The sequence below is a fragment of the Acipenser ruthenus genome, chromosome 15 (genome assembly GCF_902713425.1).
Source record: "Acipenser ruthenus chromosome 15, fAciRut3.2 maternal haplotype, whole genome shotgun sequence".
NCBI lineage: Eukaryota > Metazoa > Chordata > Actinopteri > Acipenseriformes > Acipenseridae > Acipenser > Acipenser ruthenus.
The window spans coordinates 3,056,510-3,078,233 of record NC_081203.1 but is presented as its reverse complement, the minus strand read 5'-3'; the positions used below and the strand labels follow the sequence as shown (position 1 = coordinate 3,078,233).

The following is a 21,724-nucleotide window of genomic DNA, read 5'->3' as shown; positions in this document are numbered from 1 at the left end:
ATGAGGGACGGACAGTTTATAGTTAAGTGCGTGCTGTATAATCCTGGTGTTTCCGTTATTAAAATTGCTTTATATGTCCAAATATATCAAGAACAAATTAAAAACGCATCCTGCGCGGTAGCTCTCTCTGTGTGAGCCCGGATCTGATTGGAGGACGCCATGGGGAAGGAAGTTTGCGAGCTTGTCCGGCGCATAGTCCTTTAAAAGAGAAATATATCAAAACTGTACACGAACAGCGTTTTCCTTTACAGACTTGTTTTATTGTGGTATTTAGATTTGCTGCGGTAAGAAAGGATGCGGTGTTTTTTTTTAAATCACATTGTTGGCTTTTTTCTTGAATATTATACTGGCTGTCACAAGACGCTGGTTCCGTTTGAAGCTGCTTCCCTTGCAGTGCGAGTCACGAGTTTTCTCAGGTGAATCTTTGTTTGAGTTTCCAGTAAGGAGCGCATGAATTAGTACGGTCCGGGACAGGCTGTTTATTCAAGTCAACTGCTTGCATTCGGCTCAGGAGCCAACCGCTGTTCAAATTTCACCCGCAATTTGCTGTGGTGGTCGATAACGCTTTCTATTGATTTTGTTGCTCCGAATGAATATTTGAACAATGATTTCCTTGGAAGAAGTGAGGTCCCGCTTGGAACTGGCCGGCCAGTCACATTTGTTACGGTTCTGGCCTGAGCTCAGCGCCGATGAACGGGACTCCTTCCTGGGCGAACTGTCTCAGCTAGAGCCCGAGGAGTTGAGGGCGCACTGCCGGGCGGCTGCAGAAGCTGGCAGCCGGGATTCGGGTGCTGTGGGGCTGCTGGACCAGCGCATGGAGCCCATGTCCGCGGAATTCATCGGGAGCGTCAGCAGGAGTGACCAGGAGACTTTAAAACAATGGGAAGACGAAGGTGGGTCAGCTGATCGCTTTAACAATGGACATTTTAATATTGTGAACCGCAATAACACACAATACAATAAAATTAAGCACGGGTTGCGGTATTCCGTGTTGCACAGTAACTGTGTAGCACCATAAACTAAAAAATAAAAGCAAGCGAGCAAAAAAAAAACAAATCTGAGAATTTTTTCTTTTTTTATTGCCCACTCAGTATAAAAATATTGCAGCGTTTTTGTTTACCCAGTACAGATCCTTCTTAGCAGTCTTCACTATTACTAACAGTACGCTTGGTACTTTTTGCAGTGATAGCGCGACACCTGCTGGCAAGAGATGGCGGTGACTGGCCTTTCACGGCTCTGCAGCTACAGCCAGTCACTCTCAACACTGCAGACGTTGTAAAGAACTGTGAATAATACCTGCACGCACACAGCAGCTCAGTCCCTTTGCTATAACCCCTGTATAATTCCACTCTACCTGTTTATTTACTTCTGATAGGGCTGTCCTTCTGCAAAGCTCCTCAGAGCTGGACAGTCAAGGAGACGCCCCCACTAATCTTTGTTGTTCTTATATTCCAGGGTTCCGGCAGATTTCTCAGAACAAGGTGGCTGTTCTTCTCCTGGCGGGGGGTCAGGGCACTCGTTTGGGGGTGCCTTACCCTAAGGGGATGTACAACGTGGGGCTCCCGAGTGGCAAGACTCTGTACCAGGTGCAGGCAGAGCGCATCCGCAGAGCAGAGCAGTTAGCAGCTGAGAAGTGTGGCTCCAGCAAGTGCACTATCCCATGGTAAGATCACAGATAGTCCGGGGTGGAAATTAGACTCCCGTTGCAGAGCAGTGCGATCCATTCCTGGTTTTACTATGAGTTTAAACGCCTGCTACCTGTACACACTGTGGCTAATCAAGCTCATAGTAAAACCTGCAATGCAGACCTACCCCATAATCCACATTAACTTAACAATGCACGATCCACACATGTAAATTCAACATGAAGTTATCAAAACATAATGATTGCACCTTTTTTTTAATGTAATTCAAATACAGGTTACCCAACCAGTGATGGTAAGTCTCCCCGAAGCCTGTGGCTCTTGTTTGTTGTTCTCTTTACATTTCTATTGATCTGTGATTCCAGGTACATCATGACCAGTGAATTTACATTGGAACCAACAGAGAAGTTTTTCAAGGAAAACCAGTACTTTAAGCTAGACCAGTCTAATGTGGTCATGTTTGAGCAGAGGATGATCCCGGCAGTTTCGTTTGATGGGAAAGCCATCCTGGAAAACAAGGCGAAGGTGGCGATGGCACCAGGTGAGGGAATATGCTGTGTTCAAAGTGACCTGTGTTCAGCTGGGCTAGCAGCTAGGAATATTCTTTCAAAATACTGTTTAGTTTTTTCATTACATATAAAATAAGCCTTTTTTTGTATGATCTATACAGTAATGCATGTATTACAATCAATACAAAGACGGTAATACATTTGAAGAAATGTTAGTTTGAACCTCAGTAGGATTGCATCTAAACCTGCTGAAAGAAAACAGCATTTATTCATTTTCTAAGGAATTATTTGACACTTTCTTTGTTTGTTTTTGCAGATGGCAATGGTGGTCTGTACCGGGCGTTGGTGGATGGGAAGATCCTTGAGGATATGGAGCGGCGAGGAGTTCAGTACATACACGTGTACTGTGTGGACAACATCCTGGTCAAAATGGCAGATCCACTTTTTATTGGCTTCTGTGTGTCGAAAGGAGCAGACTGTGGGGCAAAGGTATGTTTGATTCATTCATTTGTTGGGTTTTTTTAAGGTATTGTCTGTGGCACATCAATATTCCCCACGCCTCTGCGTTGCGTTGCGTTCAGAATACAGAGCATCTGTTATTGATTAAATGCAATTGATTGCTATTTTTATCTACCTGAACTATACAATTGATGTCTTAAAAAAAAAAAAAAGAAAATGCAGATGATCTTGTACGAGTAAAGTCCAGAGTCCCGCGCGGATCAGGTACTGCTTACCAGCGTGACCCCCTGCTTTGCTTTGCTGGCAGGTGGTAGAGAAAGCCTACCCCACAGAGCCGGTGGGGGTGGTGTGCCGTGTGGACGGGGCCCATCAGGTCGTGGAGTACAGCGAGATCAGCCTGGAGACGGCGGAGAAGCGAAACGCGGACGGGTCGCTGGTGTTCAACGCTGGGAACATCTGCAACCACTTCTTCACCCTCAGCTTCCTCAAGTCCGTTGCAGAGTAGGTGTCCTGGAGAGATCAGGAAAGTCAATTTCAACTGATGAGACAATTGAGAACTGATTCTTATTTGCAACGATGACCCGGCAAGAGGCTCACGCCACCACAAGCGAACATAATCAATGGTGAAACATCAAACTCGGCAGCACCACGGCAGGCACAGATGTCAGTCTGCAGTGAGTCGACGCTGCGGCTGAAAGCAGCCTCAGATACGAACCGTTTTCATTTGAGCTTTTGCTGAAAGTCATTCCAGTCGTTGGCTGCTGCAAACTGAAATGAGGGACGAAGTTTGTTTTTAATGACTGTCTTTTTTTTTTTTTTTAAGGAAATTCGAACCCAAGTTAAAACAACACGTGGCTTTGAAGAAGGTGCCCTACGTGGATGAGGAAGGAAACCTGGTGAAACCTGATAAGCCCAACGGGATCAAGATGGAGAAGTTTGTGTTCGACGTCTTCCAGTTTTCCAAGTGAGGATCTTTTTACAATTTAAATAACAACATAAATTGGGAAAACTTGCAGATTTGGCTGTACCGATATATATCCTTTTACTTTAAGATAACTGGGGTGCACGTTCAGCAGTGTTTCAAAGAACCAACCCCCTCTAAGCAGTAAAGGATACCTAGACAGAACAAGAAACTGTTGATGAGGATGATGATGATGATTATTATTGCAATAACCAGGACGTTCAGATGCATTTTTCTCTGTTTCAGAAAAGCAGGACTTCTCAAGTACCTGCACTGACGGCATCAGTAATGTCATGCATGCCTTCATAGTCTACAACCAGAACTCAAATGATCCGCTGTCCCGGCACGCTGCCATCGGGCACTTTTTCAGCTGCGTCCTCACTTGATTGCTGCTGGTTTACATTCACAGGAATTTCGTGGCTTTCGAGGTGTCCAGAGCGGACGAGTTTTCCCCTTTAAAGAATGCCGACCCTGCGGCCAAGGACACTCCAGCCACGGCGCGCCGGGCCCTGCTGGCACAGCACTACCGCTGGGCGCTGGGTGCCGGGGCCAGCTTCCTGGACGGGGAGAACAGGAAGCTGCCGGAGAAGCCCAGGTGAGAGGTAGCGGCTCTTGAGCAGCCCGATCCGGGGGCTGGTGGGGAAGCAGAGTGCTCCGCTTGCTGTTTCTCTGCTGATGAAATAGAAAGTGTGCTCACTGGCTAGAGCAAGTGCGCTTAGTGAGTCTGCATCACCTGCTGTGGCCCTGTTAATCCGCAAGTGCATTATTTCTTCAGTAGGGATGGAAACAAGACTCCTATTGCATAGCAGTTTCACCCATGCCAGGTTTTACTACGAGCTTGATTAGCCCCGGTGTATAGGTAACAAGCTCAGGTGTGTCTTATTAAACCAGGAATGGATCAAACCGCTATGACAATGGGAGTCTTCTTTCCATCCCTGCTTCAGTTATTTTTTGACCGGGTAACATGCTGAAGCAGTACGGGATCAGCCCCCAGTGAACCCAAAAATGGAGGACAACACTGCCGACTTGCATAAGGCTCTACGAAAGGGCTGCTCTTGCGTTTGTATTGGGATCACTCAAAACAGAAGACCAGTAAATCTAATATACTAATACATTTACCTGTGTCCATTTTAACAACTTGTTTCAGTACAAGACGCTGAAATTTGTTGTCAGTCATCCAAGGGGAGGCTTTCTATTAGGATGACTTGATAATGGACAGCAGTAAAGATGCCTTGACTCAAAGAAGCGTTGTGATGCTATTGTTATCGCAGGCTGGATCATGCACTGTAGATCTGCTGTATATTCTGATGCTCTTTTGTTTTTTTTCCCCTATGGCAGTCTGTCCGAAAACGAAGAGCCCCCTGCGGTGTGTGAGATTTCTCCGTTAGTGTCCTGCTTCGGGGAGGTGAGGAGCAGTAGGGTTTCTTAAACACAGCATGAGGAGGAATGTGATATTTCAGCTGAGCCGTCTGTACCTCTGTTTTCGTGTTTGTAATGCAGGCTGCAGGCTGGGCTGATGAAAGGTACAGTAGTGATGCTGCCTCTATGCTGTTGGTCAGAATCACCTCTCGACTGCTCATCTTTGTGTTTCCAGGGTCTTGGGGTGCTGATGAGGGGCCGGGAGATTCACTCTCCCTTCGTACTTGATGAAAAGAAAGCAGAAGAGATCCGGAAGAGTCAATAACCGCTGGAACTGTTTACAATAAACCTGGCTGGTCACTTTACTGGAGTAAACATTCCAGATTTTAAAAAAAGTGCCTTTTTTTCTGGGAGAATGATCATGATTTATACTGTATTTGATTTTATTATTTTTTTTTTTTAATTTCCTGGCTTAAAATGTATCCTGTACTAATTAACTCCTGCTTATAAACATTTTGTGAAGTTTCATACGCTATGCCAAATGTTGTTTTGTCAATATAAAAGCTTTTATGTTATTTTTCAAATGTAATTACCAAATCCGTGCTTAAGTACTGTATGGCAAACAAGGTTCATGGTGTGAAAGGGTGTCTGCTCAAAAGGGGCTGAAAATGTATCTGCAAAAATAAGTTTAGCAGCTTCCCTTAACAGGGGGAATACAAGTTTACATCTGTCTCTATCAGGAATGGAAGTACGGCTCCTACTGCATAGCAGTTTCACCCACTCCAGGTTTTACAACAAGCTTGATTAGCCCCAGTGTATAGGTGACATGTCTCATTAAACTCTTAGTAAAACCAGGAATGGATCAAACTGCTATGCAATGGGAGCCTTATTTCCATCCTTGCTTTTAAATGCATAATCCTGGAGTAAAAGAGAATATCGTGCTTGAGCAGACTGCTGTCGATCAGTTAATAGCATTAAATGTAGAATTACAATTACAGCAGCGTGGTTTGCTGGTATTACAATTACAATGCTATTTTGTTGAATTACAGTTTATAATTATGCTGCATCAATTACACTTAGAATTACAATTACACTAAAATGTAACAAACAACTCCACACATTAACACGCCTGCTCTGTTTGTTCTAAATAACGAAGCAAGTCTGTCTCTCTCCTCTGCTTCCCTTTTCATGAGTGGTGCTTGTAACAAAACAAGGGTACATTTTTTTCATGTATAAAGGGAATATTATTAAACTGCTGAAGCTGGAGCTCTTCCAGTCCAGCCTGTATAACTGCTGTCCTGCTCTCTGTTGACAGAGAACTACAGCGACACCTCAGTATGTTCCTTTACACTTTGCATCTCCTGTGCTAGCGCTGCTGTACATGTGTATTCATCAATAAAAACGCAATACGACTTCATATACTGTAATTGATGTTGTTTTTTGTGCGGTCGGTGGGTCGATTGGTGAAGTTTCCAGCAAACGAATTTGTTCTGTGAACGTTTAGTTATGAATTGTGAATCTTTGAAAACATCTCATTTCCAAGATGTAACGCATCCAAACGGTCCCAGAAAAAGGACTGCTACGGTCAGAAATGTCATCGCCAATTACAAAGCATGTACGTCTTACTTAAAGCATTTCTTAATATCGTGGTACGCTGTGATCTACCTAGTAAATACTAATATAGCAGAAAATGTATATATACATGATTCGTTTCTTGACGGCTTCCGTAGATCGAGCAAGGACCAATGAAAATGGACCTGGGGTTTGCATCCGCGTTATGACGTTAAGAGGAACACAATCATAAACAAACTAACGATTTTAAATGATAAACACGGCAATGCAATTACATAAAAGACGGGTCGGGTTTGTAATCGGCAGCGTGGAGTATGCGTGGGAAATGCTACAGACTGTATAATCGGATGTTTGTGACGTTGAAAAATGGTTTGATTAATAAGTTAAGGAATACAGGAAATACCAGCAGAGAAATGCCGACACAAAAGAATAGTTTACATTGCTGTAGCCTCTGGAACAGTCACATTAACAGAGAATCGTTTTAAATGAGACGTTATCGCTGTGCTGTCGAGAGAAATGCTCTTGTGTAATAAGACAAAACGTTATTTATTTTCAACAACTCTGGGAACGCTGTTAGCTTTAACACTATACCAGTTCAGGATATGGTAGGCCTGGGTAATTTGTGACATTAAAAGTATTTTAAAACACATTCCATTTCCAGGTTAGCGTAAACTGACAATTGTTTTTAGTTTTTATTAATCCAAGCCTTGACTAGATATAAAAACTATCGCACGTTACTGTAATGCTAGAATGTTCAAAAACGTGTTCGGTTCTGGGTTCCTCGTCAGAACCGCTCACACTGTCCTAACTTGGGCAGTCACGTTGGTGCTTTTCTTGCACGACACAGGTGAGTTAAAAATATCTATTTAAATACACTGTATGTTGTCGTTTTTACCATCCTCACTGCATAACAACTTTAAACTGCATTATATTACAGTATTGATGTCACTGCCTTATGTAATAAGTACCAGGGTTGGATCCATTCCTGTGTTGCCGCTGTGAGAACACTGCTAGTAATTGCAGATTGAATAATAATGTATTGGAATTGATTAATGATGGGGGGAGGCACCAGTCTCCTCTTTGGAGCAGCTGTCAGTTCTTCCTGAAGAGTGTCTCGGTCCCTGTTTGCAGACCTGCGGAAACAGGAGGCGCGCGGGGAGCTGCTGCAGCCCGTGCTGTTTGTCCTGCTGGTGCTGGTCTCGGTGCTGCTGTATTTCGCAGTCTCCCTGATGGACCCCGGGTTTGTCTTCTCAGACAGCGACGTCAAGGTCAGACAGTTTATCCGTTCCAGGAGCTATGATCTATGACCGGGGTCTCCAATCCTGGACCTGGAGAGCTGCAGGGTCAGATTAACATGTGCTCCAGATCTTTAGTTATCGATGATGTGCAGACACCTATAAAACCTGCAGGATTGGAGACCCCTGATCTATGATCTAATCTTTCCACTTTTTTGTTGATTCATATGAAAATGCAGAAACGTTTGCCTTGTCAATGCATTGTGCCTGCGCTGCCTGCTCACTGTCAGTGTAACTAGGGGTTATGCTTCATCAGTTCACCCTGGGAGTGAGCGACGAGGAACAAGAGATGATCCCTCAGACTCCGAAGGCAATGAGACAGAGACGCTGCGGGTACTGCCTGCTGCAGGTACGGTAACCTCCTAATGGAAAGCATGTAGGGAAGCTGCAACTCCTGTTATTTTGAAAAGCTGTATTTTTGTGTAGGATTTAATTATATGTCCATACGTTGGTACTGTTTAGTTTTCCAGTCTTGTTTGGGGGGTACGTTACGGTCTCTCAACCTGTTTTTCCTCCCTCCCGAGCAGCAGCCGATGCGTGCCAAGCACTGCCCGACCTGCAAGCACTGTGTCCTGCGGTACGACCACCACTGTCCCTGGATAGAGAACTGCGTGGGGGAGAGAAACCATCGCTGGTTCATCATCTACCTGGGGGTCCAGCTCATCGCATTGATCTGGGGATTCCACCTGGCCTGGTGAGAGAGTGTGTGTGTGTGTGAAATTGCACTCTCAAAATTGAATTGTCATGTGAATCTTGTTATGGATGAAAGCACACTGTACACGATACACAGGTTGGGATGCATGTGATTGCCATGTGATTGCATCACGATACATGGGACTCACCTGATTGGCTACTTTGTATGATGCATAGTAAGATCAAATAGTCATTTAAAACCAAAATGAATTGACTGTAGACTCTGTTTGTTTTCTTCTTCTGTGCGGTCGTGTCCCTGGCAGGTCGGGGTTCTCTTACGCCCCTACCTGGAATCTCTGGCTGCAGCAGAACGGCTTCCTGCTGGCTGCCTTCTGTCTGGTGGCCGTGTTCTCCGTGGTGGTCATCCTGCTGCTCGGCTCCCACCTCTACCTGGTGTCCTGCAACACCACCACCTGGGAGTTCATGTCCCGCCACCGCATCTCCTACCTGAAGCACTGCGGGGCCGACGAGAACCCCTTCGACCAGGGCATCGTCCGCAACCTGTGGAGTTTCTTCTGCCTGTGCCGCACCGTCGCCTGGGAGAAGGTCTACTTCCGAGAGGGCAGCGACCCCGTTTAACCAGCTTCCTTTCAGCCACGAACAAAACCTGGGAGGTGGGGATCCCTCCCGCACTGCTCCAGCCTCTTAAACTGTACTGGTTTGGGTGTCACTTGACCCACCTTGTCTAATATTCTGGGACATTATTGTAGAAGCTTGACTGGTTTGAAGAAATGACCACTGGGTGACATTGCTTGAGCTGTTAATTCAGTAGGTGAATGCATTCCTCCCAGTGGGGTTTTAGTTAAGGATACAGGCTTGCAGGGTCTCTGGCAGTTTGGTACTGTGGTGCCTGGTGTAAAACAGGACACAGACATGTTTTAAAATTGTTTGCAGCCTTCCTTCATGTGAACAGCTGGGATGAGGTGTAAGTCCAGCTCCCTAGTTCAGTTCAGGTAATAGCTGTGTATACTGTGTTGTGCAGTTTCAACTACAGGGTAATGAATACAAAAGATGTACTGAACAATAAGAAAAGTATTGACATTTACTCCACAGGACTGTACACCAGGCACATAATCTGACTGAATTGTTAGTTGTTTGTTTTTTTACAAAAATGATATTGCGGACAGGGTTTGTGTAACAAGTGATTTTTTTTAAATCTAAAAAGTAATCTCGTTTTAAAATGAACAAATTAAAGCTTTGCAAGAGATACCTTTTAAACGTCGGACTCATCAGCTTCAGCTTGCTTTTATGTTTGCAATGGGTTTCTTTACTAGAAGTTCTGAAACAGTATTGTACCTTTTTATGCAAGCGTAAAACAGCACTTTCCAAATGAATACATTAAAATGTAATTGATGAGTCTCAGAGGATAAATCATAATATATAAAAAAATGATGTTATTGCTGCTCTTTTGTATATGTAGCTTGCTAGTTTGTCAGGTGGTAAAAGTTTACAGCACAGTAATTGTTTGCAGCTTTGCAGGACGGATTCCTGCAAGTTATTGTAACCCTTAAAAGAGTTTGAATGTTCTGTACTGCAGACCAAGGCAGCTGCCGTTGTAGATGTCTTCTAAATAGCAGAGTGACATTTGTCATGTGAGAAGATGTAGGGAACTACCAGTGTTCAGTAAACAGCAATACTCTTAATGGAAAAATGTGCATCTGTTTTTGGGAAACAAAATTCTTTTTGCAAAAATGAATGCAATTCCTAGGCCATCTATTTTTTTGTGGAAGTCTGTTAATTTGTAATTGTAAAACGCATCGATAATAAAATCTGCTCTGGTCCTAATCATCACCCGGGGGGGTGGGGGTGGTAGTTCTATTGAACACTTTGGTTTTTGTTTGTACAAGAACAGGTTTTGCTTCACCCAGCAGCCTCTCCCCATCTGCACACATGCTTTACGTTTAGTTATAAGCAGTCTTTTTTAATGTGCATTCGGTCAATGTACATTCAGAAATGCAATAACTGGATTCCAAAACACAATTTCAACACCAACTTCAGCGCCAACGATTATTCCCCCCCCCCCCCCCCCGTATAATAAGACACAATAAAATAATCTTACCAAAAAAAATGTTAGGTAGTGCTATGCTTCTTGCTGTTCACAGACTAGATGACTTCAGTAGTAAATCACACACATTCATAATAGATACACATTTCAACATACATACAAGAAACGAGTGTTTCAAGTCATTTCCCAGTGGATTCAATACTTTGCCACAGTGGCTTTGGCAGTTCTCAGAACTTGCTTCATTGTTTAAAAAGATATAGAAGGCTCACAGTAGTTGCATCCCTAGGGGGAGCCTGCATTTTAATGCTGGCATCACCTTAAACATGTTGTGAAAATGCATCTGAGGGTTAACGTTACATCGGCCAGGACCGTTCATCACTATTATCAATTTAGTTTTTAAACACACATCTCAGATTTTAAAATGGCTCAACCCAGGCACTTCATTAAACAGAAAATGGTCTTCCTTGATGTAGAGTATAGACTAAAGCCAACCTTGGATAAAGAGTAAATACAAAATCTAAACTACCAATAAAGAGTAATAATATAGAGCTGTCTTCATAAAACAGGGCAACGCTCAGCAGTTCTTGCTTCAGTCAGGCCCCCTTCATTTGTTTTTTATATTTACGTTTGTTTTAAAGTCCCGTTTAGGTAAACTGGAAACCACAGAGATTGAAAAGGATGATCAGGCCGTGGTTGAAAGAACACCCTGAACTGTACATCAACACTGCAGTTCAATCCCACGTCCTGCCACTGACTCACACCTCCCTGTGTGACGACACAAAGTCAAAGTCCTTGAACTGCGTCTGCTGCTCCGCAGTGAGCGGGTAGGACAGGCGAGGGGGGGTCAGGACGGGGGGCAGGGTTGTGAACTCCTCGTCAAAGTTGCTGACGTCGGTGGGGTCCTTTATCGACGGGACAAAGGGAGGCTTCACTTTCTTAGCTAGGAGAGCCTCCCAGTCAGTCTCCTGAGGGAAAATAAAACCTGGAAATGTGAAAACGCTAGAAATAAACGCAGCTACTGAACTGTATTTACAATTGTGATGATGCTCGAGGAAGACTGCACAGGAGATGTCTTTTGCTCTGTGGGCTGATCCAAACACAAACCGAAGTGCAGGATGAAACTTGGGCGCAAAAAGAAGAGATTACCTGAAAGAATTTCTGCTTTTTCACTTCCTCTGCATCTTGTTCTCCTGCTCCGAGGCGCTTTTCCGGATTCTTACGAAGTAGCTGAGGAACGATCAGCATTACATTTCAGTGTCTGCAATCTAAAGATGGATGTATTCTATAATGAATTCGACATTAGCAAGCTTGTTAAACGCGGACACATCCGAGGCAGGCGCTGCACGTGGAAACAAAGCAAAGTTACCTTCTGTATGACGGAGATGGATTCTGGGGACAGGAATCTTGGGTAACGGACTTCATCGTTCACAATGCTGTCAAACACCTCCTCTTCATCATCCCCTGGGAACGGAGACTGAGAAACAAGCATTTCATTTCATTCCTTCATCTGTACTGTGTCTAGACAAGGACGCTTCTCAGAGCTTTTCCCCTGATGCTAAAATGGTATGAACAAAGCCTCCTGAGACGGTCACTTTGTGACAACATTTCAGACTCGGATCCACTCGTTTGTGGCACCAGACGCCCAATTTTCCTGCCTGTACAAGATTAAAGACTCATCTATGCTGGACTGAAAGTGATCCTTCGGTGGTGTTATTTTATACAGACTACTGCAAGGCTGGGGTGTGCCCCTGTACAAAGCCTCTCACCTCTCCCACCAGCATCTCATAGATGAGGACCCCCAGTCCCCACCAGTCCACGGCGCGGGTGTAGGTGTTGTCTGTCAGAACTTCTGGAGCCAGGAACTCTGGGGTGCCACAGAACGTGCTCGTCCGGTCCCCGTGGCCCATTCCTAGAGGGGCACAAAAAACAGGGCATCCCAGCCTGGGCTCTCCTTGCAGCACCAATACTGAACCTATTTTATTTTACGCCTGGCTTATAACAAAGCCTCTCTAAAATATATACTGCATTGTATAAGAAGTGCATTATTACAAGCTTTACTTTATTTATTTATTAGATGAACCCACCTTCTTTACACAGTCCAAAATCTGCAATTTTCACAAAGCCATCCACATCCATCAGCAGGTTATCCAGTTTCAGATCTCTGGGAGACAAATAAGCAAACGTTTGATATTCTGCTCCCAGATTCAGAGACATTTATATACATCTTTTTTACTAGCTGGGATATGTGGGGTTTCATTCTTACTTTTGTTAGTAGCATTATTTTTTTGTTGTTGTTTGTTATGCCGCTTGCCCAAAACCGAAACGTTTGCGTCCGACTACCAAACCTACCTGTAAACAATCTTGTTTGTGTGCAGAAACTGCAAACCCAACACCACACACGCAGCGTAGAACCTAGAAGAGAAAGAACCCTCCAGCATGAGCGAGTGCTCCACAAAGACAGCGCATTCAGGCAAATACTTTGTCCTTTAGAATGTCAGTTTCCCCGTTGTACATCAATCCCTCCCCGGTACCCCGGCCACGCTTCTTACCGTGCCCGTGTCTCAGAGAAGACGTTGGCGTGGATGTGCATCATCAGGTCCCCCCCGGGCGAGTACTCCATGACGAAGCAGACGTGATCGGGGGTCTGGAAGGAGGCAAACAGGTTCACCAGGAAAGGGTGGCGAGAGGAGTTGGCAGTCTGTAAAATACGCTTCTCACTCATCAAGCTGAGCCGCCACACAGACACGCGCGACGAGTTATTAAGGGATCGGGAAAGCTACATGCCGAACAAACAAACTGTGATTTTTTTTTTTTTTGTACCAACCTGTCTACTTCATCTCTGGTCACGATGTCTCCTTTCTTCAAGGCTTTAATGGCGTACAGCTTCCCTGTTTGTATGTACTCTGCAAGAAACACCTGCAGCACAGCCGGGACAAATTCAGCAATAAAAAATATATTCATTTGCAAGCATACATTTAAAAAAAGGGGGTGGTCTTTTAACATGGAGTTTTAGTATTACTGGCCCCAATTTAAATTTTCTGCAACCTGCGCCAAACTCTAGTCCCGTTCCACAAAAGGTGGGACTACTCCACTTTCTGTAAGGAGTGCTCTCGCGAATGAGCTATGCTGTCAATGCCAGCTTACGCCATTAATACACCACAGTTTCACGGTACTGCAGAGACTTTATAAATCTATGCAACGTTACCTTTTAAAATCGCGCATTTAAAAATCAACTATCGCCTGGGAGGCAGGATTGAGTGGGAAAGAGCCTGGGAGCGGGAGAGACAGTAACGTCAACCCCAAAGATCTGCTTACCTTTCCGAAATGCCCTCTTCCGAGCACGGAGACACAGTGGAAATCTTCTATCTGCATGCCTTCTTTCCTAAGCAGAAAATCACAACACAACCACAGCGGTCATGTTTGAAAGCATGCGAATTACAAAATACATGTGATCAAAATATAATGAATCAGCAACTGAAACGGCTGTTACAATACCAAGGAACTGTATAAATGTGAAATACTGTTCGTCCTTCATTGACGAGTTTCTTAAAAACACGTTAATAAGGGCTGTGGATATGTTGGTTTGCAGTGCAATGCGGTCACTAAAAACAAACCAACCAAAAAATACACACAATTTGAAATTTAAAATGCAGTGAGTGACTTTTACTTCGGAGCGGGAGGGCACGGTCGCTGTGCTTTGATGTCGATGTCATCGCTGGTCATCTCCACCATGTGGCTCCTCTTTGCACTCTGAAAAACAGTCAACATGGGTTCGAAAAACCTTTTCACGTCACTGTTTTAGCGAGATAGTGGAGCAATATTAAATTGGATTAAATTAACACATCACTGTCTTTCTAGCCAAAAAAAAAAGGTGCCTGGAATTCTGGGACTAACAAGACAGCAGGGTGTATTGCTGACGTAAGTTTAGCACGCTGCTAAAAGCCGCGCTAATTTTTGTGTGCTTCAATTCAGTAGATCGTGCGCGCAGTACTGTACCGGGGAGAGGGAAGCTTCTGTGGGGGGCGGCTCAAGGTGAAGGCGTGGGGGTTTGGGGGGGCGATCATCGCTGAATGTCAGTTTGACTGCAGGGGTGTCCCTGGAAGAAGCAGAACAAGAATGACATGATTTAATTTTACTTCCTAAACGTTTCAAATTAAAAGATTGAATGTTTCAAACTGCAGCATATTAACAGGAAGTGGAAGAGGGACGTTGATGGATGGAATGTGGCTGCGCGGTCCTTACCCAGGTAACGGAGTGGAGGTGTTGGGCTGGCTCTGGGATATGAACTCCGGGGGGGAGCAGCCGTGCAGGGGCGGGCTCAGCGTTGTCATGGCGCTGCAGGGGGGCAGCACGCTCCGCATGAGCCGCCCCCAGGTAGCTATGTCAATGTTCATCTGAGCTGCACGCAGGAAGTCCTTCCCTGGGAGGGGGCAAAAAAAAGGGTGGAATACCATTCAAAATGAACCACCGTCGTGCGTTTGTGACACTCTTTGAAAACGGTAGATTTGGTGCATTCGTAAGGCGCTGATTTCAGAATAAGGGAAAGCCCAAGGTTATTTATGGGGGACAGGTCTAACTTAACACACAGAATCCAACACACAATGGTTCTACTGTTTAACAAGACATGTGGCATAGTTGGTGGCTTTTAAATCCTAGTGACAGCAATACGCAAACAACTAGGGTAACTATACCGAAAAACACAACACGCAATGAAATCGAGAAAATGCTCGCCTTTCTCTTTGGGGAAAATGCGTTTCTGCCTCTGCAGTTTCAGGTTCCGCTCGATGACAGGGTTGATAAACGTCACCTGAGTAAGAAATAAACTTTTAAAAAAAACGACGGTGCACATCTGCATTCTGTTTTGAAAGCGGTCCTGCTGTTTTGGGGTATGAAGAGTGTCGATTACCTCTGTGAAGAGCATCCCCTGAGGCTCCAGGTAGAGGCACATGCCGTGCCGCTGGTTGTCCAGGAAATCCTCCAGCCGCAGGAAGCTGACGGCGCACAGCTCCCTCCAGTCCCGCCAGTACACCCCGATCTCCAGCTCCCGAGACTGTGGAGGAGAGATGCTTCAGATCACCACAACCTCCGCCTGTATACCACGCGTCAGGCAGTGTAACAGACTAATACAACTACTGACTAAATAAACAAAAGAAAAAATGCATTTGGATTATATGCATTTTAAGAAGAAACCGTTTGACCCTCTCAATTCCCTGTGTACCTGAAGGGGTTAAGAATAACGTCGCTATTGCAGAATGATCGTGGCCTACCCTATTCAGCTCGATGGAGAAGCTCTGGTCCCACGCCTGGTTACTGACTGACTTCCACTGCGTGTGTCCCACCGTTTTATTATCAAGTTTCAGCACAGCGCTGATCTCCACTGTATTTGGGAACAAAGAGAGTTAGCTTCCTCTCCCTCGGCCTCATCGAGTCAGGTGAAGCACACGTCACTGAAACTGTTCAGAAACAGTCCTGTAAAATGCACTGCATCATCTCAATACGCACCGCTCAGCTCGTCCGTCTTGAGGTGGCGGCCACTGCCGCTGCGCCCGATCCGAGCCTTCAGAGACGACTTGGCATCACCGGGGCTGCCGGACGTCAAGGAAAGGCTGGTTACCCGACAACGGCCTGGCACAGTCTCCAACAGGTCCTGGCAACCCATAAGTCTGACCTCCAACTTGCCTGCAAAAAAAAATTAGCATTAACTTTAGCAAAAAGGCGGTTTCATAGACCATGATGTTAAATCAGGGCTTGAGAAAGCTGAGGCCCCTCAGCTCTGCCAGCGCGTGGGCGGTACCTGTGAGAGAAGCAGGTTTGAGGAAGGAGGAGCAGGGCTGGAGGCGGCTGCCCGGGACGGCAGGGGAGGGGGAGCTGCCCAGGGTGAGCTCTGCCTTGATGAGGTCCCGTTTGGAGTGGTCCTGGGGGAGCTCACTCAGCCTGCGCTCCAGAGACAGCCGCAACAGATCCATCTTCTGAGAGGACTCCTGCAAGCGAGCCTGGGCCTGGGGGAGCGGGGGAAACAGAAAGTTAGAGAGCACACAAATACAACTGGGCTTCTAGACTAGCTGCAGGGCTTGGAACTCACACCCGCTCTGCTCTGCTAAGAAGCTTAGCTGAGGTACATCGCTGAAATGATCAGGTGCCAGGAGTTTGCACAGTTCGGTACAGTTGTGTTTTCCACCGCGTTTTCCACCACCTCACCTCAGCCAGCGCCCGCCGGTCCTGCCCCCTCCTGCCCCCCAGCAGCTTCACCACATTCTTGGCTCCCTCTGCTACGGCCGCCTCGATCTGGAGGTGGTGCCGAAGCTCCTCCACCCGCAGCTCCAACGAGCTGACCGTGGCTGCAAGAGAGAGGGAAGGTTGATCTGAATTAAATAAAAAGGGGTTTTAAATAAAGCAAATGTTTTGCGAATGGCGGGGATCAGGACTTGTTTTAAAGAAGCATGTACTGAAGCAGTCGTTGTGTATAAAATGCACACACACCGCCTCCATTCCCGTCTGGCTCCACGCTCTGCTTGCCCCCCCCTGCAGACTGGCCCAGTTTGATGATCTGCATACGGATCAGCTCCATCTTCGTCCTGCTGTCCTGAAGCATCTGCTGGGCCGTCGACAGCATCTTCCGATCCTGAAGCCCGACGAAACAAAAAAAAAGAAACCGCAGATTGTTAAACCACAACGGATTTGAGCCATCGGGCCCCGGATTTACTAAGATGCAATGTCTCTATTTGGAGATGTCCAGCCACAGCCCTGCACCCTGCTTTTATAGAGGCTCTAGAGACCGTTCGACTTACGTCTGAGCTTTCACTCTCCTTCCTGCAGGCTGGTGTTCTCCTTAGGAGTGAATAATGCATGTGCTGTCTTGCTAAATGCCGAACAAGCACACCTGCATTACATAATGCTGCTGTAAGCTTTCAATTACAAAGTAACAGCTGCCTGGCATGTCATTGACAAAAATCACTTGATAAAATCTACTAAATATGACCAACACACATCAGGGAATATAAATAAGACAGGCATCTATATTGATTTGCCAAGTAGAATGATCAATCTATTCTAATACCTCTGATCAGTTTCACTGCAAAAGCATTTGAAACAGAACGCGAAAAAAAAAAAGCAGATAGAATTATTAACACCACGGAATAAGAAACAGCATTGCTAGCACTGTGCCAGTTTGGCTGCTGCTGTGTCTAAGGCAATCCTGCTCCTTAAAACAATCCTGCAGCGCGGACGCCTCTTCAAAGCATTTGTGCCTGATGCAGGTACTCCTCGTGCAGCCTCTCTTACTCTGCAATGCCATCACACATTGCTGATCGACCAGGATCTTCCTCCCCCGTCTCCTGTTTGCAGCCTATCTGTTCCAGCAGCCTGGTGTGTCTCTGCTTCCCAGACCGAGCTACACACTGGGTACTGCAATGCTCTGCTGTCAAATGCACACAACAAACACTCTGCAAGGCACATATAAAGGTATATAGAGCATCAAGGATTTGCAAACAGTAACAGCTTTGTAAAAACGGATTTCTTCGCTGTTCAACAGCCTGTGTGTGTTCTGTATGTATTTCTGTTTGGATTATATGCCACGCTACCTATCTATTTCAGCAAAACCAAAAAAAAAACAAATCTGAAAAGACCCCTGATCGCAGTGAAGAGTAAAAGATTTACGCGCTCATTAAACATGTTTATATCATTTATTTTTTTTGCATTCTGATTTATACCAAACGATAGTGACTCAAAAGCACCGTACTGCGGAAGACAATGACCCACGCGTGGCTGAAGAGCCCCCTCCTTGGGCCGCCCTGGGTGAAGCGAAGCCCGGTGTAGGAACGGGTTCTCTACCTTGGACGCTCCGTTGGAGTACATCTGAATCATGTTCTCGGCTCCCTGCTTGACCTTCATCTCGATTTTCAGCTGCTTCTTCAGGACGGAGATGCGGCTGCCCAGAGCGCTGGTGCTTTCTTCCCAGTGGCAGGGGTCAGGGGGCACGGCGTCACCTAGCAGATAAAACAAGACACAAGAAACCTGGCTTAGGAATAAAAAAAAATACAACGTGTTAGCGTCACCGACGCAGTGGAAGCGAGAACCACTGCAGATCACAGCCGCCCTGGAATGACAGGCCTGCAGTAGCCACTAATACAAAAACTTAAGTTATTTTGAATTTTTACATCCAATGCTCAAGGTACAAGTGCAGTCTAAAGACTAAAACCGGGAGCCAATTTGTGATTGGACAGCCTCTCCCCCCCAGTACAGACCTGCTGGCCTGCTGTTCTCTTTCTCCCTGGCAACAGCCCGGGCGTTCAGATCCTGCATCTCCCAGTGCAGCTGCTCCAGCTTGTGGTTGGAGGCCCTGAGCACCCCCTCCACGTGGGCCAGGTTCTTCTTGTCGCTCACCGCCTTGCGCAGGTTTTCTGCCCCCTCCTTGATCTTCAGCTCCCTCTGGATCTGCCTCCGGATGTGCTCCCGCGCGTCCTCCAGCCGCTGCTGGAACGCCGGGTCCAGGATGTCGGCCTCCGTCAGGCTCAACGGGAAGCCGCTCTGAAGGGCAGGCAGACAAAAAACACACAGACACACGAAGGGTTAAATAGAAAGGCACAGCAGACCGTTACTTTGACTATGGAGTCAATGACATCACCAGCACAGTCATAGATTTCAATAGAAATAAAACGAGTGCAGTTACCATGGCATCAAAGTACCTCACTGCTTCAACCTCAGCTGCAACCACTTAAGAGTGGATATAACGCGGATACCATCCAGCTGCAGCCCTTGTGTGTTTGTTTTAAAGAGGGTGCAGATAGCAAGCGGGTTCTAGTGGCTGGTATTTATCTGTAGATACATCAGCATCACACTAAATACACTGAAGAATGACCATGCATGTATCCATCTTCAATTACTTCACAGAATCAGATACAGCCTTATTGATTCCAGTATAAGCATTTCTTCAGTCACGGATAGCAGAGTATTTGTGGGATCTTTGGAGGGTTATACTCCAGCAGCTTCATCAGATATTATGCTCAGTCAGGGATGGGAAATAAGACTCCTATTGCATAGCAGTTTCACCCATTCCAGGTTTTAATAAGAGCTTGATTAGCCCCAGTGTATAGGTGACAAGCTCAGGTGTGTCGTCTTAAACTCATAGTGAAACCAGGAGCGGATCAAAGTGCTATGCAATGGGAGTCTTATTTCCATATGGATAAACCTCACAATGGCGCATTGGACAGTAATGTGACACCAAAGAAAGAACCTGAATCTGTCTGTGGAGACACATGTCTGCAGCTGTGTATTACCGCAGCTCAGAAGGGTGCTGTTCCAGTTCCAGCTTCTAGATTATGTGCACAAGCCGGGGAAAATGTGAATACAGTACTTTCATTAAAACGGGAGACATGCATGCGGTCGGCTATGCTGAAAAACACTTGCTAGGTTTCAAAATGGGATATTGTGACACATATTGAGAAACGCTGACTTACAGTTATTGCTCATGCTGAATATATTGTTAGTGTTAAAAAAAAAAAAGACAGAAGAGATAGCAAAACAACAAAAATAAACAATTCTATAAAGTAAATAATAATTTAAAATGAGGGAAGAAATAGCCTTAGCCACAAAATCATACAAGTTTTGGGGGCAGCGGTATTAGTAGTGATGCAGTATTCGCAAAACAAGAATATCAATGTGTATGCTTTTAAATCCTGACAAGATTCAATTCATTTAATGTGATAACGAGTAGGTGACAAATCGTGAGATAGGACATGATCAAAAACAAAACGAATGTCTACTTTCATTTCTCGGTCATGTTCACTGAAAACTGAGTGAGAGGGTCGAATAATTCAACGACTCAAAATCGAGATCTGTCTGTAAATACATTATATCAACGACAGTTTATCTGCGACGTCAGTTACTGGTCAAAATTCGAGATCATTTGAGACAGAACTTTTCACACACTTTTACATAATTACCTGCAGCCTCTCCCCCGCCATGATAGTTTGTTGTTGTATTCCTGTCAGATATACTCAGACTCAAACTACATCTCCCAACTGCTCTCTGTGTTAAATATATAGATATCTATATATAGATTAAAAACTGCTTCTAAAGTGTTTAATAGTTCACGTTAACGCTAAGTTATTTTCTGCCACCACCCCTGGATAAACTCGGAAAAGGGGACGAACTTCTCCTGGAAGTTTGAATCTCTCGCGTCGCCACCCTTCCCGTAATTCGATTGGCTTGAGGTGCGATCAATCAGCACATTTCCAACAGCGTTCCCTGAGGTGGGCGGGGACAATTTGAGATGAAAATAATAATCATATGCTTTTTTTTAAATTATTTTTGTAAGTGCATACATCTAGATTTTGTTTTCTCCCTGCAGGGTGGGTCGCATAAACTTCTTAAAACTTCAACTGTTAAATGTACTGAATAAAACAATGATATATAGCTGCAATACCCTGGGGAGCGCAAAGATGGCGCTCTTTCACAGATACAATACGAAAGCACTCATGCAAGGGTACAGTGTGTGTATATATATATATATATATATATATATATATATATATATATATATATATATATATATATATATATATATGCATATCTGACCGTTTGTCACTGTAGTACATACGCCAATAGCACTATAGATTAAATTAATTAGATAAAATGTATGATATCACACAAAACTACTTTTTGCCGTTTTTTTAAAACATATTTCATACACGATAGTGTTAGAGATGTTCAGCACCCCGTATCTCGTTCTGCATCACTTACTCAAGCCCCACTCACTCGCACTGCTCCCCGGGCAACGTTAACGCACCATTGGCCTGATCTCCATACTCTCAACTTTTAGCTATAAGCGCCAATAGGCTTTTTTTTTGAGTATGCGCATCATCACTGATCAGGGGTTGAAAATTGTATTTCAGACCTGAGTGCAATGCAAGTCAACTCTGAGCATTTCAGAACCAGGCTATGCAGATGTCATCCGTATTTCTGTACCTTACGCTCCTGCAACTATCTCAATGAGATTGCATTGGACCCTTTTAACGTTGGCCGTTGAGACTAGAATTGTATTTATATATATTTTTTCTTTACTGGAATTATTAACTCTCGTTATTTGTTTATTTTTTTCTGAGTTCAAACTGTGCAGACCGTGTTTAGGGTGAACCTGGCAGGAGGTGATGTTATTTATTTTATGTGTTATTATTTTTGGCTTGTTGAAGCAGCAGTGACGAATCGCGTTTTAAATGTGTGCCATTTTC

At 45.0% G+C, this 21,724-nt stretch overlaps 3 protein-coding genes across 4 annotated transcripts; 2 read left to right on the top strand and 1 right to left on the bottom strand.

Moving 5' to 3' along the window:
- The first annotated feature begins 109 nt into the window (after positions 1-109).
- On the top strand, positions 110-5,459 carry LOC117422096 (UDP-N-acetylhexosamine pyrophosphorylase-like protein 1). Its single transcript, XM_034036752.3, has 9 exons — positions 110-893; positions 1,456-1,663; positions 2,009-2,184; positions 2,469-2,641; positions 2,919-3,112; positions 3,435-3,575; positions 3,982-4,167; positions 4,911-4,977; positions 5,167-5,459. The coding sequence occupies exons 1-9, from the start codon at positions 605-607 to the stop codon at positions 5,254-5,256; spliced, it is 1,524 nt and encodes a 507-aa protein (XP_033892643.3). The 5' UTR covers positions 110-604; the 3' UTR covers positions 5,257-5,459.
- Positions 5,460-6,643: 1,184 nt separating this feature from the next.
- LOC117422142 (palmitoyltransferase ZDHHC12-B-like) lies at positions 6,644-10,279 on the top strand. Its single transcript, XM_034036830.3, has 5 exons — positions 6,644-7,350; positions 7,635-7,771; positions 8,055-8,147; positions 8,326-8,492; positions 8,755-10,279. The coding sequence occupies exons 1-5, from the start codon at positions 7,254-7,256 to the stop codon at positions 9,068-9,070; spliced, it is 810 nt and encodes a 269-aa protein (XP_033892721.1). The 5' UTR covers positions 6,644-7,253; the 3' UTR covers positions 9,071-10,279.
- A 112-nt stretch (positions 10,280-10,391) lies between these two features.
- Positions 10,392-20,717, bottom strand: LOC117422140 (serine/threonine-protein kinase N2-like). 2 transcript variants are annotated; one of them, XM_034036825.3, is made up of 22 exons: positions 20,438-20,715; positions 18,740-19,022; positions 18,327-18,481; positions 16,977-17,118; positions 16,695-16,834; positions 16,291-16,495; positions 15,999-16,175; positions 15,764-15,873; positions 15,403-15,546; positions 15,228-15,303; positions 14,739-14,916; positions 14,493-14,592; positions 14,164-14,246; positions 13,812-13,878; positions 13,321-13,412; positions 13,046-13,222; positions 12,846-12,908; positions 12,581-12,657; positions 12,263-12,405; positions 11,863-11,970; positions 11,643-11,723; positions 10,392-11,461 (listed from the first exon to the last, which is right to left on the bottom strand). In XM_034036825.3, the coding sequence occupies exons 1-22, from the start codon at positions 20,456-20,458 to the stop codon at positions 11,252-11,254; spliced, it is 2,832 nt and encodes a 943-aa protein (XP_033892716.3). In that variant the 5' UTR covers positions 20,459-20,715; the 3' UTR covers positions 10,392-11,251. The 2 variants fall into 2 exon arrangements, with proteins under 2 accessions (XP_033892716.3, XP_033892718.3); XM_034036827.3 differs by lacking the exon at positions 10,392-11,461 and having other exon boundaries at positions 11,649-11,761; positions 20,438-20,717.
- Between the last annotated feature and the right edge of the window lie 1,007 nt (positions 20,718-21,724).

Bases quoted from the DNA above. Each gene is read 5' to 3' on its own strand.
- LOC117422096 (XM_034036752.3), top strand. From the start codon at position 605: ATGATTTCCTTGGAAGAAGTGAGGTCCCGCTTGGAACTGGCCGGCCAG. The intron at 1,664-2,008 runs GTAAGATCACAG...CTGTGATTCCAG, and splicing joins AGCAAGTGCACTATCCCATG to GTACATCATGACCAGTGAAT. The intron at 4,978-5,166 runs GTGAGGAGCAGT...TTGTGTTTCCAG, and splicing joins TAGTGTCCTGCTTCGGGGAG to GGTCTTGGGGTGCTGATGAG.
- LOC117422142 (XM_034036830.3), top strand. From the start codon at position 7,254: ATGTTCAAAAACGTGTTCGGTTCTGGGTTCCTCGTCAGAACCGCTCAC. The intron at 7,772-8,054 runs GTCAGACAGTTT...ATGCTTCATCAG, and splicing joins TCTCAGACAGCGACGTCAAG to TTCACCCTGGGAGTGAGCGA. The intron at 8,493-8,754 runs GTGAGAGAGTGT...TGTCCCTGGCAG, and splicing joins TGGGGATTCCACCTGGCCTG to GTCGGGGTTCTCTTACGCCC.
- LOC117422140 (XM_034036825.3), bottom strand. From the start codon at position 20,458: ATGGCGGGGGAGAGGCTGCAG. The intron at 18,482-18,739 runs GTCTGTACTGGG...TTTATCTGCTAG, and splicing joins AGAGAACAGCAGGCCAGCAG to GTGACGCCGTGCCCCCTGAC. The intron at 11,971-12,262 runs GTGAGAGGCTTT...CTTGTTTCTCAG, and splicing joins ATGAGATGCTGGTGGGAGAG to TCTCCGTTCCCAGGGGATGA.